The 27,983-nt window shown below is 38.2% G+C and overlaps 1 protein-coding gene across 3 annotated transcripts; it reads right to left on the minus strand.

Annotated features, from left to right (window-relative positions):
* On the minus strand, nucleotides 1–27,696 carry tmem238l (transmembrane protein 238 like). Of its 3 annotated transcripts, none has more exons than XM_066704673.1 (2): nucleotides 26,451–27,696; nucleotides 1–104 (listed from the first exon to the last, which is right to left on the minus strand). In XM_066704673.1, exon 1 carries the CDS (start codon nucleotides 27,002–27,004, stop codon nucleotides 26,456–26,458), a length of 549 nt encoding a protein of 182 aa, XP_066560770.1. In that variant the 5' UTR covers nucleotides 27,005–27,696; the 3' UTR covers nucleotides 1–104; nucleotides 26,451–26,455. The 3 variants fall into 3 exon arrangements, with proteins under 3 accessions (XP_066560770.1, XP_066560769.1, XP_066560768.1); XM_066704672.1 differs by lacking the exon at nucleotides 1–104 and adding an exon at nucleotides 12,639–13,725 and having other exon boundaries at nucleotides 26,451–27,695; XM_066704671.1 differs by lacking the exon at nucleotides 1–104 and adding an exon at nucleotides 23,056–23,362 and having other exon boundaries at nucleotides 26,451–27,694.
* Nucleotides 27,697–27,983: the final 287 nt, after the last annotated feature.

A 27,983-nucleotide genomic window follows, 5' to 3' on the forward strand; every position in this document is an offset into this window, starting at 1 on the left:
GCTGTTTTAGGGGTGGCTGTGTCTCTTCCATTCCTTTGCCAGCTTCAGATAAAACCACGATTTTGCCAATGTGTGTGAGTCAATCCAGGGCTTAGGGATAGTCCCTGGAAAGGAAAATAATTGTGAAACATTAAAAAACAAACAAACAAACAGAAAACAATCTTCTACAGTTCCCTTGACTAAAATGAATGTAGGCTTTTGAATGGCAACACGTAGATATTTATCAAGGCAAGGAAAATACCTATTGCAATAAAACTCATCATTCTGCCAAGTAATATTTGATTACAAATCAATTTTATGTTGGAGCACTTCAAATCCCTATAATTATGGATACAATATTTCAAGCTTCACTGCATAGATTAAATTTAAATTAACTTATCTTTTTTGTCTTAATCATAATGTCATATGCTTTTCATTCATACATAGTAACAGCAGAATAAAACTGTATAGTCAATAGTTTGCAAATCAACACCGGTTTTAAATCAGTGATAAAGCACATGGCAACCATCTCTGAAGATATGTATATACATGTGTGTGTGTGTGTGTATGTATAATTCTGTCTTGGGGTGAATAATATTGTTAAGTAAAAAATGCAAATCAAAATCAAATAAATTTAGAAAATATGTTTGTTTCACCCTCCCAAAAGAATGGGATCATTTTATAATTTCTGTTAAAGCTACCAAAGGTAGCCCAGCATTATTTTTAATGAACATAGCTAGAGAACAGGATGATAATGGGTAATTGATGTCAATATGTCGTGCTCGTTGTCTTTCAGAAGGGCGTTTTGGCCAGTTACTTTTTCCTTCGATGGCGGAACAGAGCAGGGAAATGAGCAAGCAAGGGAGAGCTATTTGACGCCAGACTCGTACTGTTCCAGAATGATAATTGCAAGCTGTGCAGTGCCCTTCATGTCTGCCAGCTGTGCCAGAGAAGGGGAAGAGGATTATTTTACATCAGTTGAGTGGCTACATCTTCCATCCTCTTTACAGCACAGCCTTTAGCAGCCGCCAGGACTGAGCATAAAAAAACCTTTTTTCTTTTGTGTGCAGCAGTCAGATGCAGAGAACCTGGTGTATTTCCCCCCCTTTTCACATGAAAATTATGGTCTAATACCAGGTTCCAATGAAAAGGATATATTTTATTTGATGATGGTTTGATGCAACATGTTGCCTGAGATTAAAAACACAGTGGAATAATGATGCACCCCTTATCTGAATGTAGAAACGTTTTAGCGGTAATGAGATATAGACAGGTATCTCAGGTGAGTAAATAGATATCTGCATTGGTACCACGCTGAAATGGAAAACAACATTGGCCAAATATGAGCAGGGGTGATACTAAGCAGTCCTGCTCTTTGCCTCCTGCAAGGCAGCAGTGTGTGTAGATTTATTTTGTTTATTTTGGTTTGCACTTCATTTGGTGTAATCCAGCATTCAGTTTTGAATCTATAGACAGTTCAGTTGTGTAATTTAGTGTAATGTGTAATTTTACATGTATAGTATTTTAGATTGATTGTGAACCATATACATTGCGATGGATTAAGGGGCTACTAAATTAATAATGTATATAATAATACTTTTTATTTTTTTCGACTTTTTCAGACATTATATTGCATTACCATTCTCCTCTTATGGGCATGCAAATTGCAATTTTATGGTTTATGTGGAACTGGATATCACCCTGTTAGCAGTCAGCAATGAAATAATCAGTAGCTTAGGAGATTTTGCACTGGATTCTGTAACTGTCCCAGCTTTGTTTCCTTCCTTTCCTAGTTTCCTTAATCAATTTCCTTTCCTGCTACGGCAAAGAGGAAAGGATCTTAGGTAGTATCTATTAATGTTTCCGTCTCTTCCACTAATTTTGTTTCCCAATACATATTTTTGAATAGAACTCTGTTTGCAGGGTTGAATCACAGGGTTGAATTAGTTTGTGCAATGCCTCACAGCTAGGTAGCTAACGTGAGTGCAGTGATGTAACACATCTGTAATTAAGATCACAGTTTTTCTTCTCACCTCATTGAACAACGATTAGGCAGCTCCATCTAGTGTTCTTTTATTTAAACCAACAAACCACATGAAAGAGAGAAGTTGCTCATTTGGCCCTTACTACTGAAATAAAGACTGAATTAGACTGATCCCAAGAAGCATTCATTCATTCATTCATTTTCTTCTTTGTTTTACTCTCGGTCAATGAATGTAGGCATGTGAATCATCATAAAAGCAGATGTTCTAAAGAGCATTTAGACTACTACTAATAATAATAATTATCAGGAAATGACAATTAATTTGCATACCAAAACTATATACTAATAATGGAGTTACAAATGTAATGTTTTAAAGAGTGAACCAAAATGAAGAATTTAACTATAAATTATTTCAGTGGCGCTATCTTTAAAGCTGTGGATGATCAGTTTTCTTGCATTTAACTGTTTTAAGGGTGATGAGTTAGAGCTGATTAAAACTTTTAAATAGTCTTCTTGAAAGTAGTTGTATTGTGTACCATTATTGTGGACTTTGTTGCCTTAATAGACTGCTTCTTAAATGGTTTGTATTTGTAATACAAGCTATACTAGTATAAGTTTTTTTTTTCTTTGATTCTTCTTTCAGTGGAAAAATATATTCAAATATTTTGATGTGACTGAAAAGATCTCCTGATACCAAGAGTGTTGAATTGAGGCTAAAGTTTGAATGATAGCGTCTGAGACAGGACATTGTACTCTGTGGAAATGTGAATGCTGCAGAATGACACCTTTTTTATGTCATTTGAAAGGAGGGTGATAGTTCATCCAACTTTCAATGGGTCAAGCTATATCCCCAAGAAAGCCCTCTGCACTCCTAAGCTTGTCCTTTACTGAATAACTGGAGAGACTGACATGTCTCAGTGTGGGAATGAATCAACGCAATGCTAAGCTATGGAGATAAAGGGTATGCCTTAAAATAAGCACTACCCAACTGTTTTCTCAATATGGACACCAGGCCTTGGTCTATTCTTGGGGTCTCTCCTAAAAGGAAGTCTTATTCACAGGTTCAGGGGAAAACTATTTCTATTTACTTCACAATGCCATTGTAGTCCTAGTTTGTAATTCATTAAATAATAATGAAAATACACTTTCATCAGGCTTTTAAGATCGGATAGAATAAACCACTTGAACACACACAACTATTAAAGGTTAGTTTCACCTTGGCTGTTTTCATTGTATTTGTGGCAGCAGCAGGTCCTACCCTATTATAACTCTGTAAACAGGGAAAGTGTAGGTCATCGTATTCTCTCAAAAGTTTTTGGAATTCTGAACATAATAAAAAAATATATAAATGATGGAACATTGAATTAGAAAACAGTATAAATTGTATAAACAGGGAACTTTGCAATGAAAGGATAATGGCAACGAGCCAGTAAACATCGATTTCACAAGCAAGCCACAAGGAGGAGGAATCATTAAAACCAGACTCTGCAGAGTGGGGAATGGAGTACAAGTCAAAACAAATTAATATATATGTAAGAAAAACTCTGTGCCATTGAGTTTTTGTTTCTAAATGTGCAGGCTGAAACTAGCGAACTTCAAACATCTTGTGCTAGGACAAAATTAATTAGAGGATTTGAAACATAATCAAAATAAATCCTAGCTCTCAGGATTATACTCCTAAAACTCTTAGTATGGCACAAAGTTTACCAGTACCTGTAATTCAAAGTTTCAGAACAAACTAGTTTTTTTTTTTTCATGATTATCAGGCCTAAAGGTGATTCAGATAAAGGGATTAGTGGGGAATAAAGCACACATGGGAACATATTATTAATGACCAACAAATGATTAAAACTATGTATTGGTATACCACATCTGAATGGTATCATTAAGAATAAAATGTTACATAGGGAGTTGTTTTATTTTTTAATATTTATTGGTTGATTTTGACTTTTTCCATTGATTTATTGTTTATGTTAGGCTTATGCAAACTCTGTTTTAGAACCTTCATTTATTGACAAGTCACAAAACTGTGAAACCTAGAAAAGGGTGACACCTATTGGCTACAAAAGGGGGAACACCAGCAGTTCAGAGAAGCGTTAAAGGCCACATTGCATAAGTAAAATATCCAAAAGTGGAACAGTTCATAAAACTGGGTCATTGACTTGGTTAAGGAAAGTGACACTTGAGGACTGAAGGGGATACAGTAGCTTGATCCATTCCATTTTTGTTTCCATTTCAAAGTCTCTGATTATGGGTTATTTAACCTTATTTTGGCGTATTGGCTTTTGACACTGGTATCCATGTTGTTTGTAGGCTACAACCTCCAAAACCTGGTCTAGAGCTCAGCTGAGCACTTGATAGCTTATTAAATTGAACCAGACAAACTTTTTGTTGATGTCTTTGATGTAAAATGTATTCGTGTGTGTAATCCTGTAATGAATGCCACTGTTCCTGATCACTTTAGCTTTTTAATTAGTTCTGGTGCTCATTAATTCATTAATAAGGACCTGGAAAAAATGAGCCACTCGACGTGGACGGTAGCTGGAAGCTGAGCAGAGCGCAACATCGGGAGGTCAAAGGCCCAAGAGAACATAATCCTTCAGTTCAGGCAGATTTAAAGCCTTGCCTGAACTCTGGAATCCTCCTCTTCAAACTAAAAGTAAGGTTTACATTTGACTGGGTTTCAAGTGCACTTGAAGTTTGAGGGTGACTGGGCTTCTAAGACTGAGCATGATCGCTTGGATTTCTACTATTAACTGTTTTACTGAATCCTTTTGTATTATGTACGCTTCTCAGTATAGCAACTGTTCATTGCACAAGATCAAGATCCTTGAATGCTGGTCCAGGACTTCCAAAGTATATTGATTTAACAATCCTAAAGAAGGCTCTTGTATTAAATGTTACCTATGTTTTAAGCACAGCAATTTTGGGTCTGAGGGTGTTAAATGTGCATCTATAATGGAAGACAGCCATTTGCTATCATATGTGGGATTTAGACACTGGTAGGGAATTGCTTAAGGTTTACATTTTGTTTTGGCAGGTGATTTAATTGGCTCTGACCACTCAAACACCCCCATGCTTTTTTTATTTTCTCTTCTCTCCCATGAGCCCTAAACTGTTAACCTCATGACTTAATTGGAATTGGTCAGCCAAAATTGCATTAAAGTTTTTGGCTCTGAAATGGTAATGGGTTCAGATGTGTCCATTGTAGTCAAGCTCCATTATCAAGCTGACCAGACCACGATCTGTGAAATTTCTTAATTCAGATTGGCATGTGTTGGAATGGAGGAGTAAAATGTCATCCTTATCAAGTCCTCATGCTTTGATAAATTGTGAAGGCTGTGTCTCTCAGAGGTAAACTGCATTGGCACTGGGACCCCTTATATATCCAATATGCTTACTTAAGCAGCAGAGAAAGGTTTAACTTATTTATTCATGAAGTGCGCATCTCCTTCTTACAGATTTATTCGTACCTGGAAGTATTGATTGTCACTATTACCCATTTTTGCACACCGGTGTATTTAAAACAGTAATTGGATTTTTTGGCAAATGACTAGGTAGGAGATATAAGTAACATTTTTGCGACAGCAGGTGTCGCAGTTGAGTAATGGTTAACATTCACTTTATTTAACATTTCCCACCTATCCGTTTGCATGCTTACATTTTGTGTATAATTCAAACGCACGTTGTTGGTGCTTTGCAAAAAAGTGTTTTGCATATCAAGACTTGTGTACAGAAATACAAAAGGGAGGTGTGAACAGAGAACCAGAAATACCCCTGACATGCGTATTTTCCTTAAATGTTATCTAATGGTTTGGGATGTCAACATTCCAATGGTTGCTTTCTATTTCTATTTGTGTTAATAAAGCTTATTAGATTTCCAAGGCATACTTTCAGTCATTTAAACATCAATAATTCCCTTGTATACCTACATTTCAGTTTAATACAGCTTGACAGTCTTTTCAGCTACACGATAACCATCTCCTCATCTAGTTTGTGGCCAGGGGGGTCTTCTGCATACTTTGAGGGGTGCGTTACTACCTTGTAGAGGTAGAGGCAGAGGACCCCTAATGCAATTTAAGACACAAATGTGTGGCATAGGGGACAACAATTTGGGTGAGAAAGACCAGTTCAAATAAATTGTTCCCCAGGATAACACTATTTTACTTTAGAAGGGGACACCTTTCTTCTATCAATTGGACCTAAAATGGTTCTGGGGACTTTCTTTTCAATATTTTGGAAAGCAACCCTTGGAAAGCTAACAACCCAATCTACAAACTGGTGGCACTGGGGACACTAGTTTGGCTGTCTATTCTCAGTCCCACAAATAGCTCCCCAGCATGACATTAGTGTAGGTTTAAAGGAGATCCTTTCTACTATCCAAAGGACCTACAATGGTTCTGGGGATTTTCTTTTAATTCATAAAAAGCCAGCCTCTGAATGCTCCAATGTAAGACACTGGATTTAGGCATGGGGGACATCTGTTTGGGTGTCTATTCCCAGTTTCACAAATTGCTCCCCAACGTAAAACTACTGTACTTTAGAAGGGGACCCTTTCTACTATAAAAGGGAGCAGGAATGGTTTTGGGGACTGTCTTTTAAATATTAGAAAACAATCCTCGGAACACTCACAATGCAATTTAAGACACTAAATTGTGTAATGGGGGTCACCAGTTTGGGTGCCTATTCTCAGTTCCACAAACACTGCCCCAGCATAACACTACTGTAGGTTTAAAGAGGACCCTTAATACTATCAATTGGGCCAGAAATAATTTTGGGGCCCTTCTTCTAAATGAAAGTAATTAAGCCTCGGAACGCTCACAATGCACTTAAAAATACGACATTGTGGCATGGGGGTCACCAGTTTGTGAGTGTATTCCCAGTTCCACAAACACTGCCCCAGCATGAAACTATTGTAGCACTATTGTATCTTAATGCCACTATTACTTTTACAAATTCTGTTCAGTTTAACAAATTTTAGAAAATGCGTATTTATTATTATTATTATTATTATTATTATTATTGCTGTTATTATTAGTATCAAAGTATTTAATATTATTTACACTATGTAATACAATATTTTCAATAAAAACTCAAGTTTCTGAAAGCCCAGAATAAGTATTTTTCAGTTTTGGATGTCTTTGTAAATCTTTCCAGTGTTCCGGCGTTCCGGCGTTTTACCAAGTCCCACATTGATCTACTTCACAGAATAATCAAAATCAAGGCAAAGGTATTAAACATTAAAGATTTTCCATTGAATAACACTAGCATTGTAATTGCATTGGAAAGCTTTTACTGTCCATTTAGGAGTTTTATTGTGCTTCCAGGGCTCTGCTAATGCTGGTGGATAGACAATGCACAGCATCCCATGGGGACGACAGAAGATTTGCATTTATCTTTTAATAAATGCTCTTTTGCACATAACGCTTGTGCTCTGTAAGAAAATACAAATTCTTATAATTTGTGTAATATAATGTGTAAGCATAAATGTGCTAATCGGGATGTACATATGACACATGTAGTTATGTAGGTAAGGATCACTTGTATTTGCAAGTGTACAACTGCCATCAGATATCTAACCCACAATTGCTTGTGCTGCAAGTGTTTTAGATGGCACTTTTTTAATGGGAGGTACATTATCAGGCGCCTTTATCACAATATCATCCAGTGTACAAGCCTTTCCAGTTGTCACATACACCACATTTCACTGATTGTGGGATGCAGCCCTGTTCCACATATTTTATCACATAATTTCATACCATTTTGAAATGCACAGGGACAGCAGATAAAATGTGGAAAAATACATACTATCAAGAAAGCAGATAAGTATTTATAATGGTTGTCATTTCACTTCTCCTCTTCACTTATTTTCTTTCATGGCATAAAAATAGATCCTTGCGGCATTTAAAAAATGCTGGTATTGAATTTTAACTTTTCCTTCCAGTGACAATTTGATTTTGAATAGATGTTAACTGCATTGACCTGTTCTTTGACATTCTTCTACAATACATAATTCTACCTTCTGACTGTGAGCTGGAGTTCCACGTCAGCAGGGCAGGGGAGAGGAGAAAATAGATTCGGTGTTCTCTCAGCCTTTTTTGCAAAACTTTCCCTTCATTGTTTCATAACCCATTTTGTGTGTTCTTGGCAATTATGCAGCATCTAAGCTTTTCTGTTGCTTCGGAAAAAACATTTCAAAGCTGAGCCTACAGCTTTGAGGTAAAGAGCCAAAACTGGTAATGCACAATCCTCAATAATAATGGCCAGGCACTTTGTGTACCACACTTCCTTGCCATCAGCTTTCACAACATTTTTTGTAATGTAGAATATATTTTTTAAAAGCATGAGGAAATTGACAATGTAAGTCAAGACAATTTAGATCTAATTCCTTGAACTGAAATGGGTTTTACTGGCATGTTCTGTAAATAAAAATCATAAGTGGGACATTTCTGGGTTTTGGCAAAGGGGTGTCTTTGAATAATGCGTTTTCTTAATAGTGTAACACACACACACACACACACACACACAACTTTGCAAAAGTTTTAGGCAGGTGTGAAAAAATGCTGTAAAGTAAGAATGCTTTCAAAAACAGACATGTTAATAGATTGTATTTATCAATTAACTAAATGCAAAGTGAGTGAACAGAAGAAAAATCTACATCAAATCAATATTTGGTGTGACCACCCTTTGCATTCAAAACAGTATAAATTCTTCTAGGTACAAAAAATGTTGTGAAAGCTGATGGCAAGGATGTGTGGTACACAAAGTGCTTGGCCATTATTACTGAAGATTGTGCACTACCAGTTTTCCAGCTTAAAACTTTTGCACAGTACTGTATGTTCAGAATTTAAAAAAATCTTTTCCATGTATTATTGAAAAAATATTTAGAAAAGGCGTATGTTTACTTGCTGTTTGGTGTACAGTGACATTTACTGTGTTTGTTCTGAATGGCCAAATGAGCACTCTTGTTCAGGAAATGGTGTGATCTGACGTTGATAGTTTGTGTAAAATGTCCTGTTATGGTCTTCTGTTTACCAGAAAAACCACAGATCTCTCCCATTTCCTCTTTGCTGAAATGGATGACCCAATGAACATTTTCCATTAATGTGTATGAAACTTGGCTTCTGCTAAGTGCTCACTTGTGGGCCTGCAGATGTAAGCAAGAAGGCTAGGACTGAACTGGGAATTCAAGACTAATTACAGAAAATGTTTGTGAGACTAATGGAAATACACAGCTGATATATGTTTAATATGATTGTGGCAGTTGCCTTCAATACACTTTAAAGTCCGTTCAATAACATTAACATGGACTAGGCTGAGTACCACTATTTGGCTGTTGTTAGACGATTAGTGGTGTTTGGTGACCTTTAGAAGAGGCATTTTGAGGTATAATAAAACATTGAATTGTCCTTTCATGTCACTACCCCTCTTGTTGGAAAGATAAGTTACACCAATTGAAATACAGTTTCCCCTGACCTCAAAAACCCATTTCAAAACAGAAGGAGGTGTAGGAATTGTTGAAAGGGGCTCTGTAGAAGCTGCTGCAGGAAATACCAGTAAAACAAGAAAGTCCCGATACAACCTAAAATGTTAACCTATTAAGTTACATCATGTTTGTTTTGTTTTTACTTCCTTTAAATTTGTAACTCAGATCCCGTGTCAGGAGACGACAAAATAAAATAAATAGCATGATAACCAGAAGCCTTCTTCTCCTTGAAATTTTGTCAGGCCATTAATATTTATCCAACCAGACAACCATGACATCGTTTTATCGCACAGTCATTCAAACTAGATGTAAGACTGTCAGCTATGAATGAGTTTCCGCCCTTCTGCTTAAATCCAGGACTGAATTTAAGGCAACAGTTTCACTTATAAGGAGAACAATTTAAAACTTTACAAATTCCTTCTGCAGTCTTAAACGATATAGATTTAAATAAATGTACCTTGTGTCTTTCATTGCACTACATTCCTACAAATGTAGCAATCTATAACTAATTTCTTGAGGTCACTTTGCCTTGTAATAATCATTCCTAAGTTACCACATTAAAGGTGAACTCCAGTCTATTATAAAACAATGACTTATTGCCCTACTATCACATTTGAAACACTGAGGGTATAAAATATAAGTAATTTTATACTCCCCTTGAGTCTGAATACATGTTTAAATTGAGCCCATATAGTGTTTGAACTCTGAAAGGGAATTTGTAATGACATATTTCTGGTCATCATGTAGTGGTGTGATCAATTTGAATGTGGTGACCTTCTGTGCACTACTAAACATGATTTTCCTACCAAACTACCAGAATGGCTAGTGTTTGGACTGCGGTGTCCCGAAGACCACAACAAAAAGAAACAAACAAAACTCAAAGGAAATGAGAGCATCTATAATGGGGTTGCTGACAGTAAGCTTGTTAAATGAGCTAATTCAGAAAAACAGATGGTTGTGCTGTGAGCAAAGGGAAATTATCCTTTAAATTAATTCCAGACTAGAGTTTAGTGGAGCAGGAGCCGGAGCAGATAGTGCCATTTCCTGATGTTCTGGAGATGTGATTGTTACATTACTAGGCTAATTATGCTTCTAATATCGGGAAGTAATACAAAGGCTTTTGAATCCCCCATCTCCACCTCCGTTCTACTTATTTTGGTTATTTTGGTGAAACAACTAGGCTGCAAAATGTAGCTTAATTTTAAAAGGAGTTGATACAGAGGGATCCCAGCAGGGCTATTGATGTCTGTGGGATGTAAATGAACCCTTCCATTGGGAAGATTTGATTCCAAGATCGATACGCAGAAAATAAGAAGCAGTAAATGACTGTGCAGATAAATCATCGTCTTTATCAGTTGAAATATCCTTTAATTTAATTGAAATGTTGAAATCCCATCCAGTGCACTGGTTTACAGCTGGGTGCACAATTATGTTTAGCTGAAGGATGCTAAGAGCTAAACCCTGTAATTTTATAATCCGAAAGATAGGAATTATTTTCATTATCAGTGACTTACAATGAGTTCAAACCAAGCAACACTGTTGACCAAAGTCAGGTGCTCCTTTTTACTTGGCTAAAGTAAAAAATAAAGTATTGACTTCCTCATGTTAACTAACACCCACATTATCATACAGGCTTCAATGCCACTGGAAAATAAAACATTGAAATCAAAACACAGAAACTATTGTATTGCTGCTTTTTTCCTGCTTCCACTTCACAATACATACCTGTGTACCATCTCTCCACGAAGTGTAAGTTAACTACGAAAATTCTGCATTGATTTTGACTTTGTTAATACACCAAAACTTAAAGGGTATATCTATCTATGGATAGGTGGAGTAAATTTAAATTTGCATGTGAGACAATAATCTACATTTTCAATACATTGTTGTTTGCACCATTATTAAGTGATACTTGTCTCTCTAACTTTGTGGGTGGGACAATTCATGGTTTAAATATACAAATTTCCCTAACATTACAAACTAATTCGAATTAAACTTTAGGTTACGCAAAACAGCCGCAAAGCAAAACAGATCCATATGCTTCACAGTGGGTATGGCATTCTTGCTTTTGTTTGTTTAGTGCGTTCGCAAAACATCGTCCTCATCGACTTGAGGTAATTCAGATTTTTTTCAAAGCTATAGAAAGGGAAATCAAGAAATTAGATCACATTTTTGATTCAAACAATGTTTTAATCTGAACCTCCACAGAGCAAAGAGCTACTTAATTACACCTGAAGGCAGAGTGATGCAAAGGGATATACCCAATACTGTGAACAGATGGGTATAACCCACTGACTCTGTTACCAATCATGTGAAGAGGTTGTTTGTTCTGCTACTTATATGTAAAGCCAGTGTACCTAAGGAAGTAGTAGGGGATATCTGCCATGAGTGCAATGAGCTGGAGTCTTGCATAAACAGCAAACCAAATCCCATGGGCCCGAATAAAATGCTTCTCACTGTGTCCCACAATACCATTCGGCAAAACAGCCTGATGTCAGTTTCAGATTTTTCTTGATGGCAGACAAGCCAAAGGGCTACATTAGTAATGACACACTCTGCCACTTTTAAGTAACGGAGCCGAGTGATCTGATTAATGAAGAAAAGGCAACAGATGTTGGTTTGTTAGAAGTCTGGGAGACACTTTTAACAGCGTTGATGTCCCTATTATCATATCGCTGCCTTCAAGTTCCAAAGCTGATCTCAAACAGCATTAAATTTGCCACTGTGCTCGGATCAGCAACATTAAATGACGCAAGTGTGGTATTCATTGTTATCCTAAATTAGTTATTACTGATTATTGCTCATATGTGTGTATGTGTGTGTTTACCCCCAACAAACTCTGTGAAATTAGTATCTTATCAATTAATTATTGAAGACTGTGGTGACACTATAGTTTTGTCTGTTCATTGAAGTATCTTAAGAGTTCCCTCTCCTAGACAGAGGATAGATTAGATAGATAGATACCAAGTTCAAAGTCTATCTAAAACTCAGCAATTTAGGCTTTTCCTTGCTCGTTCGCTTGCTGAATACACTAGAAAAAACTTTATCACCACTTCTCTAAGCTCTCTTATAGGTAATCACAAATACTATTATGTAAATCATTAACTTTATCATAATCACAATATCAACAGAGAAGAATAATGCCCTCGTCTGAGAAACTGGATGAAAGAACACCACAAACGGTAGAAATTCTCTTCAGAACCTGGGAATATTTATTGGCCCACATTTCTGCAGTGCTGGTGTACGGAGGATTAAAATGGTATGACAGTGACGTTTCCTAACACAAAGAAACAGGGTGGGTACCGAAAACAGTAACAGGTTAGAAACAAAAATAGATCTTAAAAAATAGAACGTATTACATTCCAATGGTTTTGTTATCTCACATAATGTAGTCACTAAAAGATGTGTACAGAGATATGCATGTCAATTTTAAAGAATATGCCCATTTGTACACAAAGTGGTCAAAAACATGGACCAGAATGAAAATATGTGCATGTGTTTTGTCCTGTCATCCCAACTTTTGAATCTCTCTCAAATATCCCTGAATTACAGACCCGACTTTCAGCTCATTAATGAGCCAATTAATACAAGTGTCATCGTGGACCAGAAGCTGTACTTTATAAGGGCTGTTAATGTGCAATGACTGATGTCCACAAGTACAGAGCCCTGGTGATTTCAGAGTGTTCTTCAATCTTCCTGTTAGGCCGCATCCTCTTCCCAACTCAGGATCCACACAGACGCTCATTATAGTGTCATATATATTATATATACAAACAGCATACATAGGATTATAGGAACTGTATCCTGAATGATCTCTGCCAGGCCTAACTGAATGTCTTTTCTGATGTCAGATTTCTGATTAAAAAGTCCCAAAGCCTCTACAGTTTAACATTTTCACTATCCTTCTTAAAAATGTGTAAACAATCTTGTACAAAAATAATGTATTAAGCTTTTCAGTGATTATCCTTACTTTGCTTACACAACTATAGTATTTACACCCACTATTGCAAAGGAAGAAGCATGGTTAACACCCTTATAGGTTTCTGTCTTCATCTGGTACTTAAATAATAACAGCAACCGAGGCTCAAAATGTGAAACTTGAAAGAAATTGTAACGCGTCACGCTAGCAGATTCCTTCAGTGAGGATGTGTCCGTGTAATATAAATCCCACTGATTTTGAGGCTTCGTTGCCAGGACTGGTATGCAAAAGGCATCCTTCATCATTCTTCATCTTCTTCACAGTTCTCCTGAGATTTCTAATCTTGATATCCACTTCCTAAAAAATACAAGGCAAATGTTACATGCTTGTTAAATCAGGATTCTAACAGTTAAAAATTAACGTTAAAAGTACATTAACGTTTACACATTCTGAAATGAGACATTCCGTCTGGGAAAAACTACTAATGCACACATTACATGTATGTTATTTAAAGGCTCACTTGCCTGGATTTATTAAAATATATTTTCTGGAGCCGTTAACAATAATATTCCTTCTTACTTTTAAAACATTTAAGGCCAAAGAAAGAGAACCTTCTTCATTTGCTTTACTGTGAAGAGAGATGTGGTGGGGCTTCCCAAGCACCATTAATAATAACACCACCACCAATGATGATAATAATAATCATAATAATACACCTTATAGAACGGACATAAATCATACAGGTTTCTGATTTGATTGGTTTTTATTTCACACAATGTTGTGCAAATTGTACAGTGGTGAAAGGGTCATGGTGACCAACCTCCATTCACCAGTATTGACTATGCAGATATTATTTAAATTCCCAAATAAGATTCAGACAATAATTGTATTATTACTTAACAACACATGGAAAAAGTAGGCTACTTTCCCTACACATAATTATCAACACCACCAATAGTAGTATCAATAATAATAATAATTATAAACACAAAAATTGCTTTGCAGTGTTTTCACATTTATGCTTACAGCTTAATGTACATAATTATCCTCAGAATGTTTAAGTTTAGTCATGATTGTCATAAACAATAAAAGCTTTATTTTTTATTATTACTATTATTATTATTTACCACAACCAATATCTGACAAGACTGACAAGTGTATGACGTAACTTGAACCTTTTCAGAGAGATGATGCATGTTGAACATCCCCAGGAGCCCGTGTATCCGGTCTGAATCCCGCACATTAAACCGGTACTGTATTTCCAAACCCGAGTCAGCTTGTGCACTGACAGTCTGCGTCGGTTTAGCTTGTACACGTGTTTTAATGTTATGTTGCTCAAGCGCACTTCACCGCACTCACAGCTCTTCATACGGGACGGTAAGATTCCCCAAGTACCACAATATCCAGAAGAGGAGGCTGAGACCAATGAGAATCGGCCCCGATAAAACCAAAAAGTCCCAAAAGCTCAGCGGGGCGAAAATCCCAATCAGAAAGAGGATGAGACCGACCACATCAAACAGCACGGCCAAGAAGAAGAACAGCAGGCACCGGCCCAGAGGCTTCACAGCGTCCATGGCCACGGAGAAATGAGCAGGGAAACGATCTACACACCTATTTTAAAGACGGGCAGATGCCTTTGTTTAGCACGGAGAGTCACATTGTAACACGCCTTACATTTTTGAAATTGCACAGTAGCACAGACACAAGTAAAAAAGGCTCTTCCCATTTAAGGAACACATTTAATCCACTCCAGTATCTTCATTAATTCAAGCAGAACTAACAAGTAATGTTCAAGTGCATGGGGTATTTCAACAAGCTGTAACTGTTCACTTAACTCGTCTTTAAAGAGGTAATAATAATAATAATAATAATAATAATAATAATAATAATAATAATAATAATACAAAACTAAAATGGAAAATAGTCTGTCAGGAGACTTTTGGATGTGAATGTGTGTCAATGCCTCAGTTTCATGCATTTAAATTAGTCTCCCCCCCCCCCCCCCCACTTATCTACACACCATAATACACGTTAAAGGGAAAACAGCTTTTTTTGAAAATATGACAAATACAAACCTGAAATACTTCAGCCCATCAGGACTCGCACCCACAATTCCAGGCTCAGAGAGGCGCACCTTAACCACAGTGCTGATCTCTTAGACACCCGTTTTAATTTGCCTACAGCCTGCGCAGACAATTGTCCCGATTAGTTCTATATCTGGCACACTGTATGAAGGTACAGTCTCAGATGCAAATTAACGTATTCATGAAGAAGAAAAACATAGTGTGTGTGTGTGTGTATTTATATAGCATAACTTCAATGTACGTGTTATATGGCTCAACAATAAGTGAACGCACTCATGGTTACAAATGCTGGAGAACGTATGACGGGGACGCACGGACTGCTCCCGTTACAACCGTCCCGTTGACGCATGCCCAGTCCGTGTTACAGTAAGTCATAATAACGAGATACTAAGTCATAATTATGATAGCAAATCGACCAAAAATAAAAAAAATAGGCGCATTTTTTTTTTTGGTGGCGGAAATGGGCGTCCATAGTATGTGTAGATAAATAATAAAAGATTTTAATGCATTTGTAAAGGGTGTGTATACTTTCTTTAGGCACTGTATTGTATACACGTACATAAGGTGGCTGAACTTTTTTTCTCAACAAACAAAACAGGACATTCATTTACCCCTTCCAGTTGCTGAGCCAAGGCCATCACATTATTTGAAGTCACTTTTTTTTTTTCCCCCTGGCAAATCAAGAAATCAAGAGGTTAGCTAAGTGCATGACTTCATATGACACCACCCAGGTGATCATGTGATGAGGTGTCACAGAGTTGATCCTGACTGAAAGCAAGGAGAGTGGCAGTCTAACTTCACTAATCAGTCATTGAGTTGTATTGCATCTCGTCCAATGCAAATAGAAATACAGGGAGAGCGAGCTGTGCAGCTTTAGTCCTATTGTCTTAGTTGGGTGGAGAGAGGATATTTAATTGAACATTTAATAATATGAACGAGTGCTACCATATGTAAAGGAGTGGAACATGCATTTTAGATAATCTGCTTGTTGATGTATTTATTTGTCAAATCGAAAGGCCTGAAAAGGATAATAGAATGTTTCCTATATTTGTGCTGTGTACCTGGATAATTTTAATTGTATTAAACTAGAGACTATAACAGGTTAAATTATTTAAGTTATTTGTGTGGCTTCTTTTGGTACAATATATACTATGTATCTATCCATCTCCCTGCATTTCTATTCATATATCCATGTATATCGTTGTAAACTTGTTGTAAACTGAAAACAAAGGTTAACCGGAAATTGTCTCCGATAGCAGTGGGAATGACATGCAAAGGAACCAACAGGGAGCTTAGTGGATATTAATTGCATTATGTAACAGTGGTGGTCAAAGCAACACATTAATCACTCAGCACTTAGCAAGCAAGAGACAAGAAAATTAGGAAGTTAGCAAAAAGTCAATGAGACAAAGGAAATCTCCGAGTATTCACACTGTGTCCGTTTACCAAAGCAGCAAAATCTTCCCGGTGTATGATAAGCAGACTTGCAAATTTCTTTTGTGTTGCCTACAATACAAGTGTAGAAGACAGAAGACAGGTTGTTTTTAGAGGGATGAAATGTCACAAAACTTGTAAAGCAGCATGATAACATTCTAGTGTATCAAGAATGTCTACCTACACTGTATATTTATATATATATATATATATATATATATTATATACACACACACACACACACACACACACTATATGTGTGTATATATACATATATACACACACACGTATATGTAATATACACACACACACACACACACATATATATATATATATATATATATATATACACACATACATATACATATATATACAGTGAGGGAAAAAAGTATTTGATCCCCTGCTGATTTTGTACGTTTGCCCACTGACAAAGAAATGATCAGTCTATAATTTTAATGGTAGGTGTATTTTAACAGTGAGAGACAGAATAACAACAAAAAAATCCAGAAAAACGCATTTCAAAAAAGTTATAAATTGATTTGCATGTTAATGAGGGAAATAAGTATTTGACCCCTTCGACTTAGTACTTGGTGGCAAAACCCTTGTTGGCAATCACAGAGGTCAGACGTTTCTTGTAGTTGGCCACCAGGTTTGGACACATCTCAGGAGGGATTTTGTCCCACTCCTCTTTGCAGATCCTCTCCAAGTCATTAAGGTTTCGAGGCTGACGTTTGGCAGCTCGAACCTTCAGCTCCCTCCACAGATTTTCTATGGGATTAAGGTCTGGAGACTGGCTAGGCCACTCCAAGACCTTAATGTGCTTCTTCTTGAGCCACTCCTTGTTGCCTAGGCTGTGTGTTTTGGGTCATTTTCATGCTGGAATACCCATCCACGACCCATTTTCAATTCCCTGGCTGAGGGAAGGAGGTTCTCACCCAAGATTTGACGGTACATGGGCCCGTCCATCGTCCCTTTGATGTGGTGCAGTTGTCCTGTCCCCTTAGCAGAAAAACACCCCCAAAGCATAATGTTTCCACCTCCATGTTTGACGGTGGGGATGGTGTTCCTGGGGTCATTCCTCCTCCTCCAAACACAGCGAGTTGAGTTGATGCCAAAGAGCTCGATTTTGGTCTCATCTGACCACAACACTTTCACCCAGTTCTCCTCTGAATCATTCAGATGTTCATTGGCAAACTTCAGACAGGCCTGTACATGTGCTTTCTTGAGCAGGGGGACCTTGCAGGCGCTGCAGGATTTCAGTCCTTCACGGCGTAGTGTGTTACCAATTGTTTTCTTGGTGACTATGGTCCCAGCTGCCTTGAGATCATTAACAAGATCCTCCCGTGTAGTTCTGGGCTGATTCCTCACCGTTCTCATGATCATTGAAACTCCACGAGGTGAGATCTTGCATGGAGCCCCAGACCGAGGGAGACTGACAGTTATTTTGTGTTTCTTCCATTTGTGAATAATCGCACCAACTGTTGTCACCTTCTCACCAAGCTGCTTGGCGATGGTCTTGTAGCCCATTCCAGCCTTGTGTAGGTCTACAATCTTGTCCCTGACATCCTTGGACAGCTCTTTGGTCTTGGCCATGATGGAGAGTTTGGAATCTGATTGATTGATTGCGTCTGTGGACAGGTGTCTTTTATACAGGTAACGAGCTGAGATTAGGAGCACTCTCTTAAAGGGAGTGCTCCTAATCTCAGCTCGTTACCTGTATAAAGGACACCTGGGAGCCAGAAATCTTGCTGATTGATAGGGGATCAAATACTTATTTCCCTCATCAACATGCAAATCAATTTATAACTTTTTTGAAATGCGTTTTTCTGGATTTTTTTTTTGTTATTCTGTCTCTCACTGTTAAAATAAACCTACCATTAAAATTACAGACTGATAATTTCCTTGTCAGTGGGCAAACGTACAAAATCAGCAGGGGATCAAATACTTTTTTCCCTCACTGTATATATATATATATATATATATATATATAAATATATATATATATATATACACACACACACACACACACACACACACACACACCGACCAGCCATAACATTAAGACTACTGACAGGTGAAGTGAATAACACTGATAATCTCGTTATCATGGCACCTGTCAGTGGGTGGGATATATTAGGCAGCAAGTGAACATTTTGTCCTCAAAGTTGATGTGTTAGAAGCAGGAAAAATGGGCAAGCATAAGGATCTGAGCGACTTTGACAAGGGCCAGATTGTGATGGCTAGACGACTGGGTCAGAGCATCTCCAAAACTGCAGCTCTTGTGGGGTGTTCCCAGTCTGCATTGGTCAGTACCTATCAAAAGTAGTCCAAGGAAGGAAAAGCGGTGAACCGGCGACAGGGTCATGGGCAGCCAAGGCTCATTGATGCACGTGGGGAGCGAAGGCTGGCCCGTGTGGTCCGATCCAACAGACGAGCTACTATAGCTGAAATTGCTTAAAAAGTGAATGCTGGTTCTGATAGAAAGGTGTCAGAACACACAGTGCATCGCAGTTTGTTGCGTATGGGGCTGCGTAGCTGCAGACCACTGAGGGTGCCCATGCTGACCCCTGTCCAGTGCCGAAAGCGCCTACAATGGACACGTGAGCATCAGAACTGGATCACGGAGCAATGGAAGAAGGTGGCCTATTCTGATGAATCACGAGTTCAAGGTGTTGACTTGGCCCCCAAATCCCCAGATCTCAATCCAATCGAGCATCTGTGGGATGTGCTGGACAAACAAGTCCGAGCCATGGAGGCCCCACCTCGCAACTGACAGGACTTAAAGGATCTGCTGCTAACGTCTTGGTGCCAGATACCACAGCACACCTTCAGAGGTCTAGTGGAGTCCATGCCTTGATGGGTCAGGGCTGTTTTGGCGGCAAAAAGGGGACCTACACAATATTAGGCAGGTGGTCATAATGTTATGGCTGATCGGTGTATACATGACACACACAAATACAAATTTTTCAAAAAAGAATACAGCTTTTGCATTCTGAAATGCAATCATACATCAAATAAGAAAGGAATCCATTGCATAACCATATCCAAGGAGCTCATTGAGGTCATTAGAAGGAAAAACAGGAATTAAAAACTTGACCACCTCCTTTTCACTGAATGATAAACTAGCACCAACTAAGCACTAGTTATACACTCACCTAAAGGATTATTAGGAACACCATACTAATACTGTGTTTGACCCCCTTTCGCCTTCAGAACTGCCTTAATTCTACGTGGCATTGATTCAACAAGGTGCTGAAAGCATTCTTTAGAAATGTTGGCCCATATTGATAGGATAGCATCTTGCAGTTGATGGAGATTTGTGGGATGCACATCCAGGGCACGAAGCTCCCGTTCCACCACATCCCAAAGATGCTCTATTGGGTTGAGATCTGGTGACTGTGGGGGCCAGTTTAGTACAGTGAACTCATTGTCATGTTCAAGAAACCATTTTGAAATGATTCGACCTTTGTGACATGGTGCATTATCCTGCTGGAAGTAGCCATCAGAGGATGGGTACATGGTGGTCATAAAGGGATGGACATGGTCAGAAACAATGCTCAGGTAGGCCGTGGCATTTAAACAATGCCCAATTGGCACTAAGGGGCCTAAAGTGTGCCAAGAAAACATCCCCCACACCATTACACCACCACCACCAGCCTGCACAGTGGTAACAAGGCATGATGGATCCATGTTCTCATTCTTGTTACAGCCAAACTGTGACTCTACCATCTGAATGTCTCAACAGAAATCGAGACTCATCAGACCAGGCAACATTTTTCCAGTATTCAACTGTCCAATTTTGGTGAGCTTGTGCAAATTGTAGCCTCTTTTTCCTATTTGTAGTGGAGATGAGTGGTACCCGGTGGGGTCTTCTGCTGTTGTAGCCCATCCGCCTCAAGGTTGTACGTGTTGTGGCTTCACAAATGCTTTGCTGCATACCTCGGTTGTAATGAGTGGTTATTTCAGTCAAAGTTGCTCTTCTATCAGCTTGAATCAGTCGGCCCATTCTCCTCTGACCTCTAGCATCAACAAGGCATTTTCGCCCACAGGACTGCCACATACTGGATGTTTTTCCCTTTTCACACCATTCTTTGTAAACCCTAGAAATGGTTGTGCGTGAAAATCCCAGTAACTGAGCAGATTGTGAAATACTCAGACCGGCCCGTCTGGCACCAACAACCATGCCACGCTCAAAATTGCTTAAATCACCTTTCTTTCCCATTCAGACATTCAGTTTGGAGTTCAGGAGATTGTCTTGACCAGGACCACACCCCTAAATGCATTGAAGCAACTGCCATGTGATTGGTTGGTTAGATAATTGCATTAATGAGAAATTGAACTGGTGTTCCTAATAATCCTTTAGGTGAGTGTATAACCAAATAGTATGCAAATGCACAAAGTAGAAATTAAATAATGTAGGGAGTGCACAGTTCTATTTTTCATCACACATTGTGTTGTAAAACTCACACCTTACTCTCCCCTTTTGCTTGTTAAAAAAATCCCTATTATCCAAGACTTTTCATAAACTTATTCTCTGCAGAACGTTGCCTAACTAAGCTACTGGGAGTAGAACAATGATGAAGACTGATCCTCTGTACTTACAGAAATGCAAAGTAAAATACATAAATAAATATTTGCATGCTGCCTTATAGGATCACGGTCAATAACGATTCAAAGGCACTTTGAAATGCTGGTAAATGAATGCAGGACTCTCTGAGCTCGTTTATGGTCTGAATCTGGGTATGGAATTGCACAAGAGGCTGGGGGCTTAAAGTTGGCCTATGCCTTACTGCAAAGTTCACTGCAGACCAAGAGATTAAACAGCAAAGCTAAACAGAATACATCCGAATCATCATGTGTTGGTTAATCCTAGCATAAGGGAAATCATACAATATCACAAAAATAAAAATATGGAATTGGAAAGACCTGATTGTGGGAAGAACTGGTATTAGATGGCTCTCTCATGGGAAACACCATTCCTTGGAAAAAATCCCACTGGCTGATTTATTTATTCAAAATCTGTCTATTGGGGCCAATGCTTTCATAGTAGTTTTTTTAAATTTTAAATGAAGTAGAAGTTTCTATTCCCTTTACACGGTTAACTTTCAGATCACTGGTGTGAAGTCTTTCTCTGTGTTATGCAAGGTGCAGCAAACTCTTTTCAAAGAAAGAAAAAACCCTCAAAGGGAAATAGCGGATATAGCGGAAATAAAGTTTGGGTGTTGGTTGCTCCCTTAGTGCATCTCTCCTTGTCCAAGTGCTCTTAATCTTGTGTTAATTGGTCACTGTACTCATGATAATTAATCACTAATCCGTTCTGTTTTGTGGAGAAGATACTTTGACAGTGCAAACACTTGCTTGTGGAAAGGTGTGTGCTTTTACTTAATGTAGAGATTATTGAAAGTCTACGTTTACATGTATTTAGGCAGAGATCAAAGAGAAACGTGCAAGCAATATATTGAATTTAAGTCTACGGCAAAACACCTAACGCTTATATTCTCACACTTTCAAGTTAGCCCATTTAGTTTTTGTTTTTTTGGAATTTGTATTGGTCCATCATATTGATCATGGCTCTCTTCTGTTATACAATGGATGCAATGCACTTTCATGTTTTGAAAATGAAGAAAGAAACAAAGAACAAATTAGGGAGAATTTAATTTTAGCCTTGGTAACTAATGTAACATTAAACTGTTGTTATGGCAACCTACAGATTGAATTACCCAACCTGACCTTATTAAATCCCAAATACACTATTGCATTACAACTGCAGTCAATCAACCTAATCAGGCCTCAAGATCCATTATCAGAATAGCAACAAATACACCAGTTTGATATCATTACTATAGAATGGAGGACAAATGGCTATAATATAATGCATCTTGAGATTTATAAATCAAATATAACCATAGCTGACACTCATCTTTTAGGTTTGGAAATAACTCGTTTTATTCCATTATTCATATTATTTTTTGCAGCTCTCTTACACAACTACCACACTCTTAAAGTATACTGCACTGTTAATTCTCATTAAGCCTTGATTAACCTGATTTATAATAAAAGTGTGGTTAAGGAATTTACTGGAATACTAGAAGAAAGTCAGGTGAATAGTTTTCATAATTATATACAGCCTTTCATTAGGAAAAATAATAATTGAAAACATCATTGAAGACTTTGTTTTTCTGAAAACTTTATTTCTTAAATAGGTTTCTGAATACACAGAGGAAGAATAAGAAAATAATAACAAAAAGTACTCTGTCAAATCAATATTTACAAGGACTGTCCTCCATTTACTTTTTGACAGCTTTCATGAGCAACTACCTTCTTCCCTGAGTTCATAAAGAAATATGTCCAAGGTTGTGTTGAATCTTCAGTCAAATAATTTCATTCAAACCTCTTGTCCAGAAAGGCATGCTGTACATACAGTAAAACTGCATGACAAACAGATACATCAGTGAGACCAAAGAGTCCAACAGCACCTAGAAATCAAGAGAAAAAACCTAAAACAAATGGTCTGTTTGGAAAGGTTCAACATTTCCAGACATACGCAACTATTCCATGCTAAATGGAACATTAAACAAACATTTAAAAAAAAAAAAGCCCTTTCAGGCACAAACTCAGACCAAATCCCTCCCCTCTTCTCTCTACCAACACCAGCATCATGAACAAAAAACAATGGCATCGTACGTCATGTCGCAGCAGGACTGCTGTTGTAGTCTGGGAAGTTTGACGCCAGTAGCCGATTCCCTCATAAGGTTTTTCAAATTGTTAGCTGCATACATGAAGTGTGGACAAGCAATGGCGATTCTAATCTGTTGGGGCCCTAGGCAAAAATTCCCAGGGGGCCCCTCCAATCAACGTTCATCATCATTAGGCAATGTTAGAAATAAACTCGGGGCCCCCCTAACGGCCTGGGGCCCCAGGCAGTTGCCTGCCTTACCTGTTCACAAGCTGCACCTCTGTGTACAAGCAAAGGGGATATCCCAGAAACCTCACGAGCCATAAACAAATGAGAGTTTGAGACACTGGTCTGTGTACTTGTATCCAACATTTTAGCGAATCTATATTGTTTAATACAGGTTTGTGTCTGAAAATTCATAGATACCTGGCTGTGGAGTAATTTCCCAATTTCCAGTAACATGCTTTTACCTACCGTGAATTTATGTTCAAATCGGACATACGTCTCATAGTAATATTTCGTATTAAAGTTCTTACATGCGTTACTATAGTATACATACAATCCTCATTAGTCTTTTTTTTTCTCCCCTCAATCAAAAGAACATGATACTACTACTACTACTACTACTACTACTAAAAAAAAAGACAACTAGGAAATGTAATCCTACAAATTCTGTATTAACATGGTAGTTTTAAAACTTGAAATGTTGAATTATCTTAATGCGACAGAGCTCGTTTCAAGGGTGTGACACTGAAATTTACTGACCTATAAATCCAAGTGGAAAAACAGGTGTGGTCACATGTAAAAGATAAACAATGAAACCAAGAAGAAAGATCTCAAAGTAAAACATTGGGGATTAAACTAATGTTTTCAGAAACCATTCCGTGAGATACAGTGACAAAGCAAAACTGACAAAAAAAAAATTGATTACAATTAAAACGTGAAATTTTATGCCAGTCAAAGTGTTTTTTCCAATTGCTGTGCTTAGTTTTCCAGTCAAATGTATAGTTTTAAAATGCAAACTAGAAGAAAGCAGCAGAAAGCCTTGTTAAAACATTTAAATGATTTAAAGTTGCAGACCAACCTCCAGCTGTGGTTCTTTGCTAGAGGAATTACTGAAGCATGTTTAGAGGTGTGTGGTTACTGCCACACACAAAAAAAAAGACCCTTTGAAAACAAGTGTGATTCTTCAAAAGAAAACACACCTATTGATTATTTATCACATGATACATATACTATACTATGTTGCCAGGGGCTGTATGTGTATTGACCATTGCTCGTCAGCTATTACACAATGAAAAGCAATAAGGAGAAAGGCATCCTTGGTTACTTTATGCAAACCGTTTGGAAAACTATTTACCACCCCCTCCCTTCCTTTAAACTTAGTTAGTTCATTTTCTCAATGCAACCAAAACCATGAAAATCACTGCATACAAAACAAAGATTCTAATATTTAAACTATTGGAAAATTGCTACAGGAAACAAACCTGAGAATAAAACAAAACACACAATAACATCATTAACAACTACAACTTTAGTCCCAGTAAAACAAATTAGTGAAATGCTCATTCTGGAAAAAGTACTGTTGTTTCATTACTTTACTTTTATTTTTCTTTTAACACTTTTTGTGCTTCTGTTCACTGGCTGGCCTCCATTGCTAAACTCTCTCCAAGCCCTGCATAATTATATTCTCAAAATTGCCCTTTCGCAGCCACAGAGTAAATTTCAACATTATTTTGCAAATCCTTGGTTTGATAAAAATACAAAACACACCTTTCCTCCTGAACTGCGGACATGATTGTCCTCACGAACACTAAGGAACCTCAGTACAAAAATGTATTAAAATCCATATGGTAAACATCTTAAACAAGAAACATATTCAGTGTTTTAAGATCCCATACAAGAAAGAAACCACATTCTTAGAACGAATGGGTTAAATTTAACACATTCTGAGTTTGTTCAAGGACAACACAACCTTGTGTTTAAATTGACCAAACACAGTGTATTTTTAATACATTGGGTTTTTCCCACCCAGAATTGCATTAAAAACACACATTAGTGTGTTGAAATTTGGTCAATTTTAACACAGTTGTGTTGTCCTTGAACAAACTCAGAATGTGTTAAATGTAACATTAGTTCCAAGAGTGTAAATGCTCCTACACCAACATATTGAGATTTAATTAAACAAATATACATGCTGAAAATGTTAAACTATTGACAAGTGTGGCATTCTTTCTAGTACTAAAGCACTTCATTTGTGGAATACTACATTGTGAAAAAGAAATTTGTGAGTTCATAAAACATTTACTGTAAGCATAATTTTACAGCCACTATAGTGGTAGTCACTGTTGTTACTTAATACATTCAACTTAGAATTCAATGTAGGCCTGTGCAGGATCTACTGGGTTGGTTTTGTTGGTTAACAAAATATGCAAGCTCTTACTCCTCAAACCCTACAGTAATCTAGATCATGCAAAACTCAAATGGGATGCACCTTGAGGTTACAGGGAGACCAAAGCTAATATTTGCATTTAGAAGCTTCAACAGAGCAATTAACAGCTTCGTTGGTCATGCTCAGAAAGATGGAAAAGATCCAAATACCGACTGGTTTCAACCACCACATGATCCAGAAAGGATGGTTGCTTGCATTGCATCTTAAACTATCCCACCGTTGTATCAAAAACATGGCACAGTGCTTCTCGGACCAGTCTCACCACAGTAGCGCAGAATAATATAATCTCAATTAATTAATTAAGCCTGATCGAACACAATTCTACAATAACAAACACATGAAACAGGGTTGGCAACTTGTATCAGTGGATGCGAGAGTGGAAACTCAACTGAAAAGAGATGCAGAGGGATGCACCTGTCCTGGGGCTTGAACTTACTTTATTCACAGAAGTCTTTCCGCTTTCGCCTCTTCCAGGTGCTGTAAAGTCGCCTCGGACTTGTCCAGAGTATTGAGCTCCACATTTTTCCCTTCGTGTGCGGCGAGATCAGAAACGGCATCAAAGCCTTTGTTGTCGTAGCCATTGCGGTCCGCCGTCTTCCAGGTAATGCGGGTGGCAACGTGGGTGGGGATGTGCCCTTTCTTCGGCTCCTTCCCCCCGATGCACTTCTCCCCGGCTTCCAGGGTCTTGAGCCCCCCTTTGGAGAGCCTCTCGGACAGCTTCCTCGCCCACTGCTCGAAGTGGCTCCTCCTGCCCGGCGCGTCCTGCTCTTCGGGAGACATGTCGATGTTGCCCGTGTACCACAGGATCCACCAGATCAGACTCAGGAAGATCACGATAGCACCCGTGTAGATGAGAAAGTCCCCGAAGAACCTGCCGTTCAGCTGCACGTTGGCAAAAATCCCGACTAAAATCAGGGTGAGACCGATCACATCGAAAATGAGACCGAGGGAAAATAACGGGAAGCACCGTCCGACACACCTGAGAGCCATGGTGCTGTCAGGGAAGAGTAACGGCAATGGAGAGCAGCTCGTCCCTCGGTGCCGCTGTCTGCTCCCGCCGCGTACCTGCTCCAGGAAACACCTGCGTCTGACGTCACTTTTTAAAGAGCCCAGCCCTGGCCCGACAGCCACCAGCTCAAACTCTCCAATACGAAGATTTGCATGACATGAAGGACATGGGTGTCTTTAAATTGATATTCTGCCCACGTTTGGATTATCGCTGCCAAATTCTATATGGCTTTTTACGCAGCTGACAAGGTCAGGACAACGCGGTGTGTTTGCTGGGTAAATAGGCATCTTGTTTCGTTACGATTCAATGCATGCTCGTTGCGCATTGTGCTGATGAGCTGTAATTGTATGCATTCGTTTGGAAGTGGAGCAGAAAAAAACCCAAGAGTGCCGGAGGAGATCTTTGATGTTTACTGAAAGTAGTTACCATCAGTTCAGTGTCGATATGCGTTTCCTTGTGTTTATCACTGTATTTTACATTTTGGTAATCCTTTATGTTCATATTTACCAATCCGTCTTCGTTTAGGTCAGAAAACAAATACGCAAAAACAATAAATAAATCAAAACATAATTTATAGTAGATGCCAGTCAGTGTTTCAGTTAAAAAACCCCAAAAAACGAATACATACCAGCGATCATGTGAATAATAAAGATCTCTCTCTCTCTCTCTCTCTCTCTCTCTCTCTCTCTCTCTCTCTCTCTCTCTCTCTCTCTCTCTCTCACACTCACACACAAAGCACTTCCTCAAGTAGACATTTCTGAGAATGACCTAAGAAAAATGACATAACTAGTTTACCTTAGTTGGACTTCAGTTTTATATAAACAAAATTTGACCTTGGCAGACACTGTTTTGAGTATTTTCAGACTTTAAGACTTTCCACTTTGTGCCCTTTAGGTACACATCTCATTGCACTACATTTCACATCTTTACAAGCGCTACCTGTACATAAATATATTGAAG

This window comes from Amia ocellicauda, chromosome 5 (genome assembly GCF_036373705.1).
Source record: "Amia ocellicauda isolate fAmiCal2 chromosome 5, fAmiCal2.hap1, whole genome shotgun sequence".
NCBI lineage: Eukaryota > Metazoa > Chordata > Actinopteri > Amiiformes > Amiidae > Amia > Amia ocellicauda.

What these genes read in the sequence shown, in the direction of transcription:
- tmem238l (XM_066704673.1), bottom strand. Translation starts at nt 27,004, where the DNA reads ATGGCTCTCAGGTGTGTCGGACGGTGCTTCCCGTTATTTTCCCTCGGT.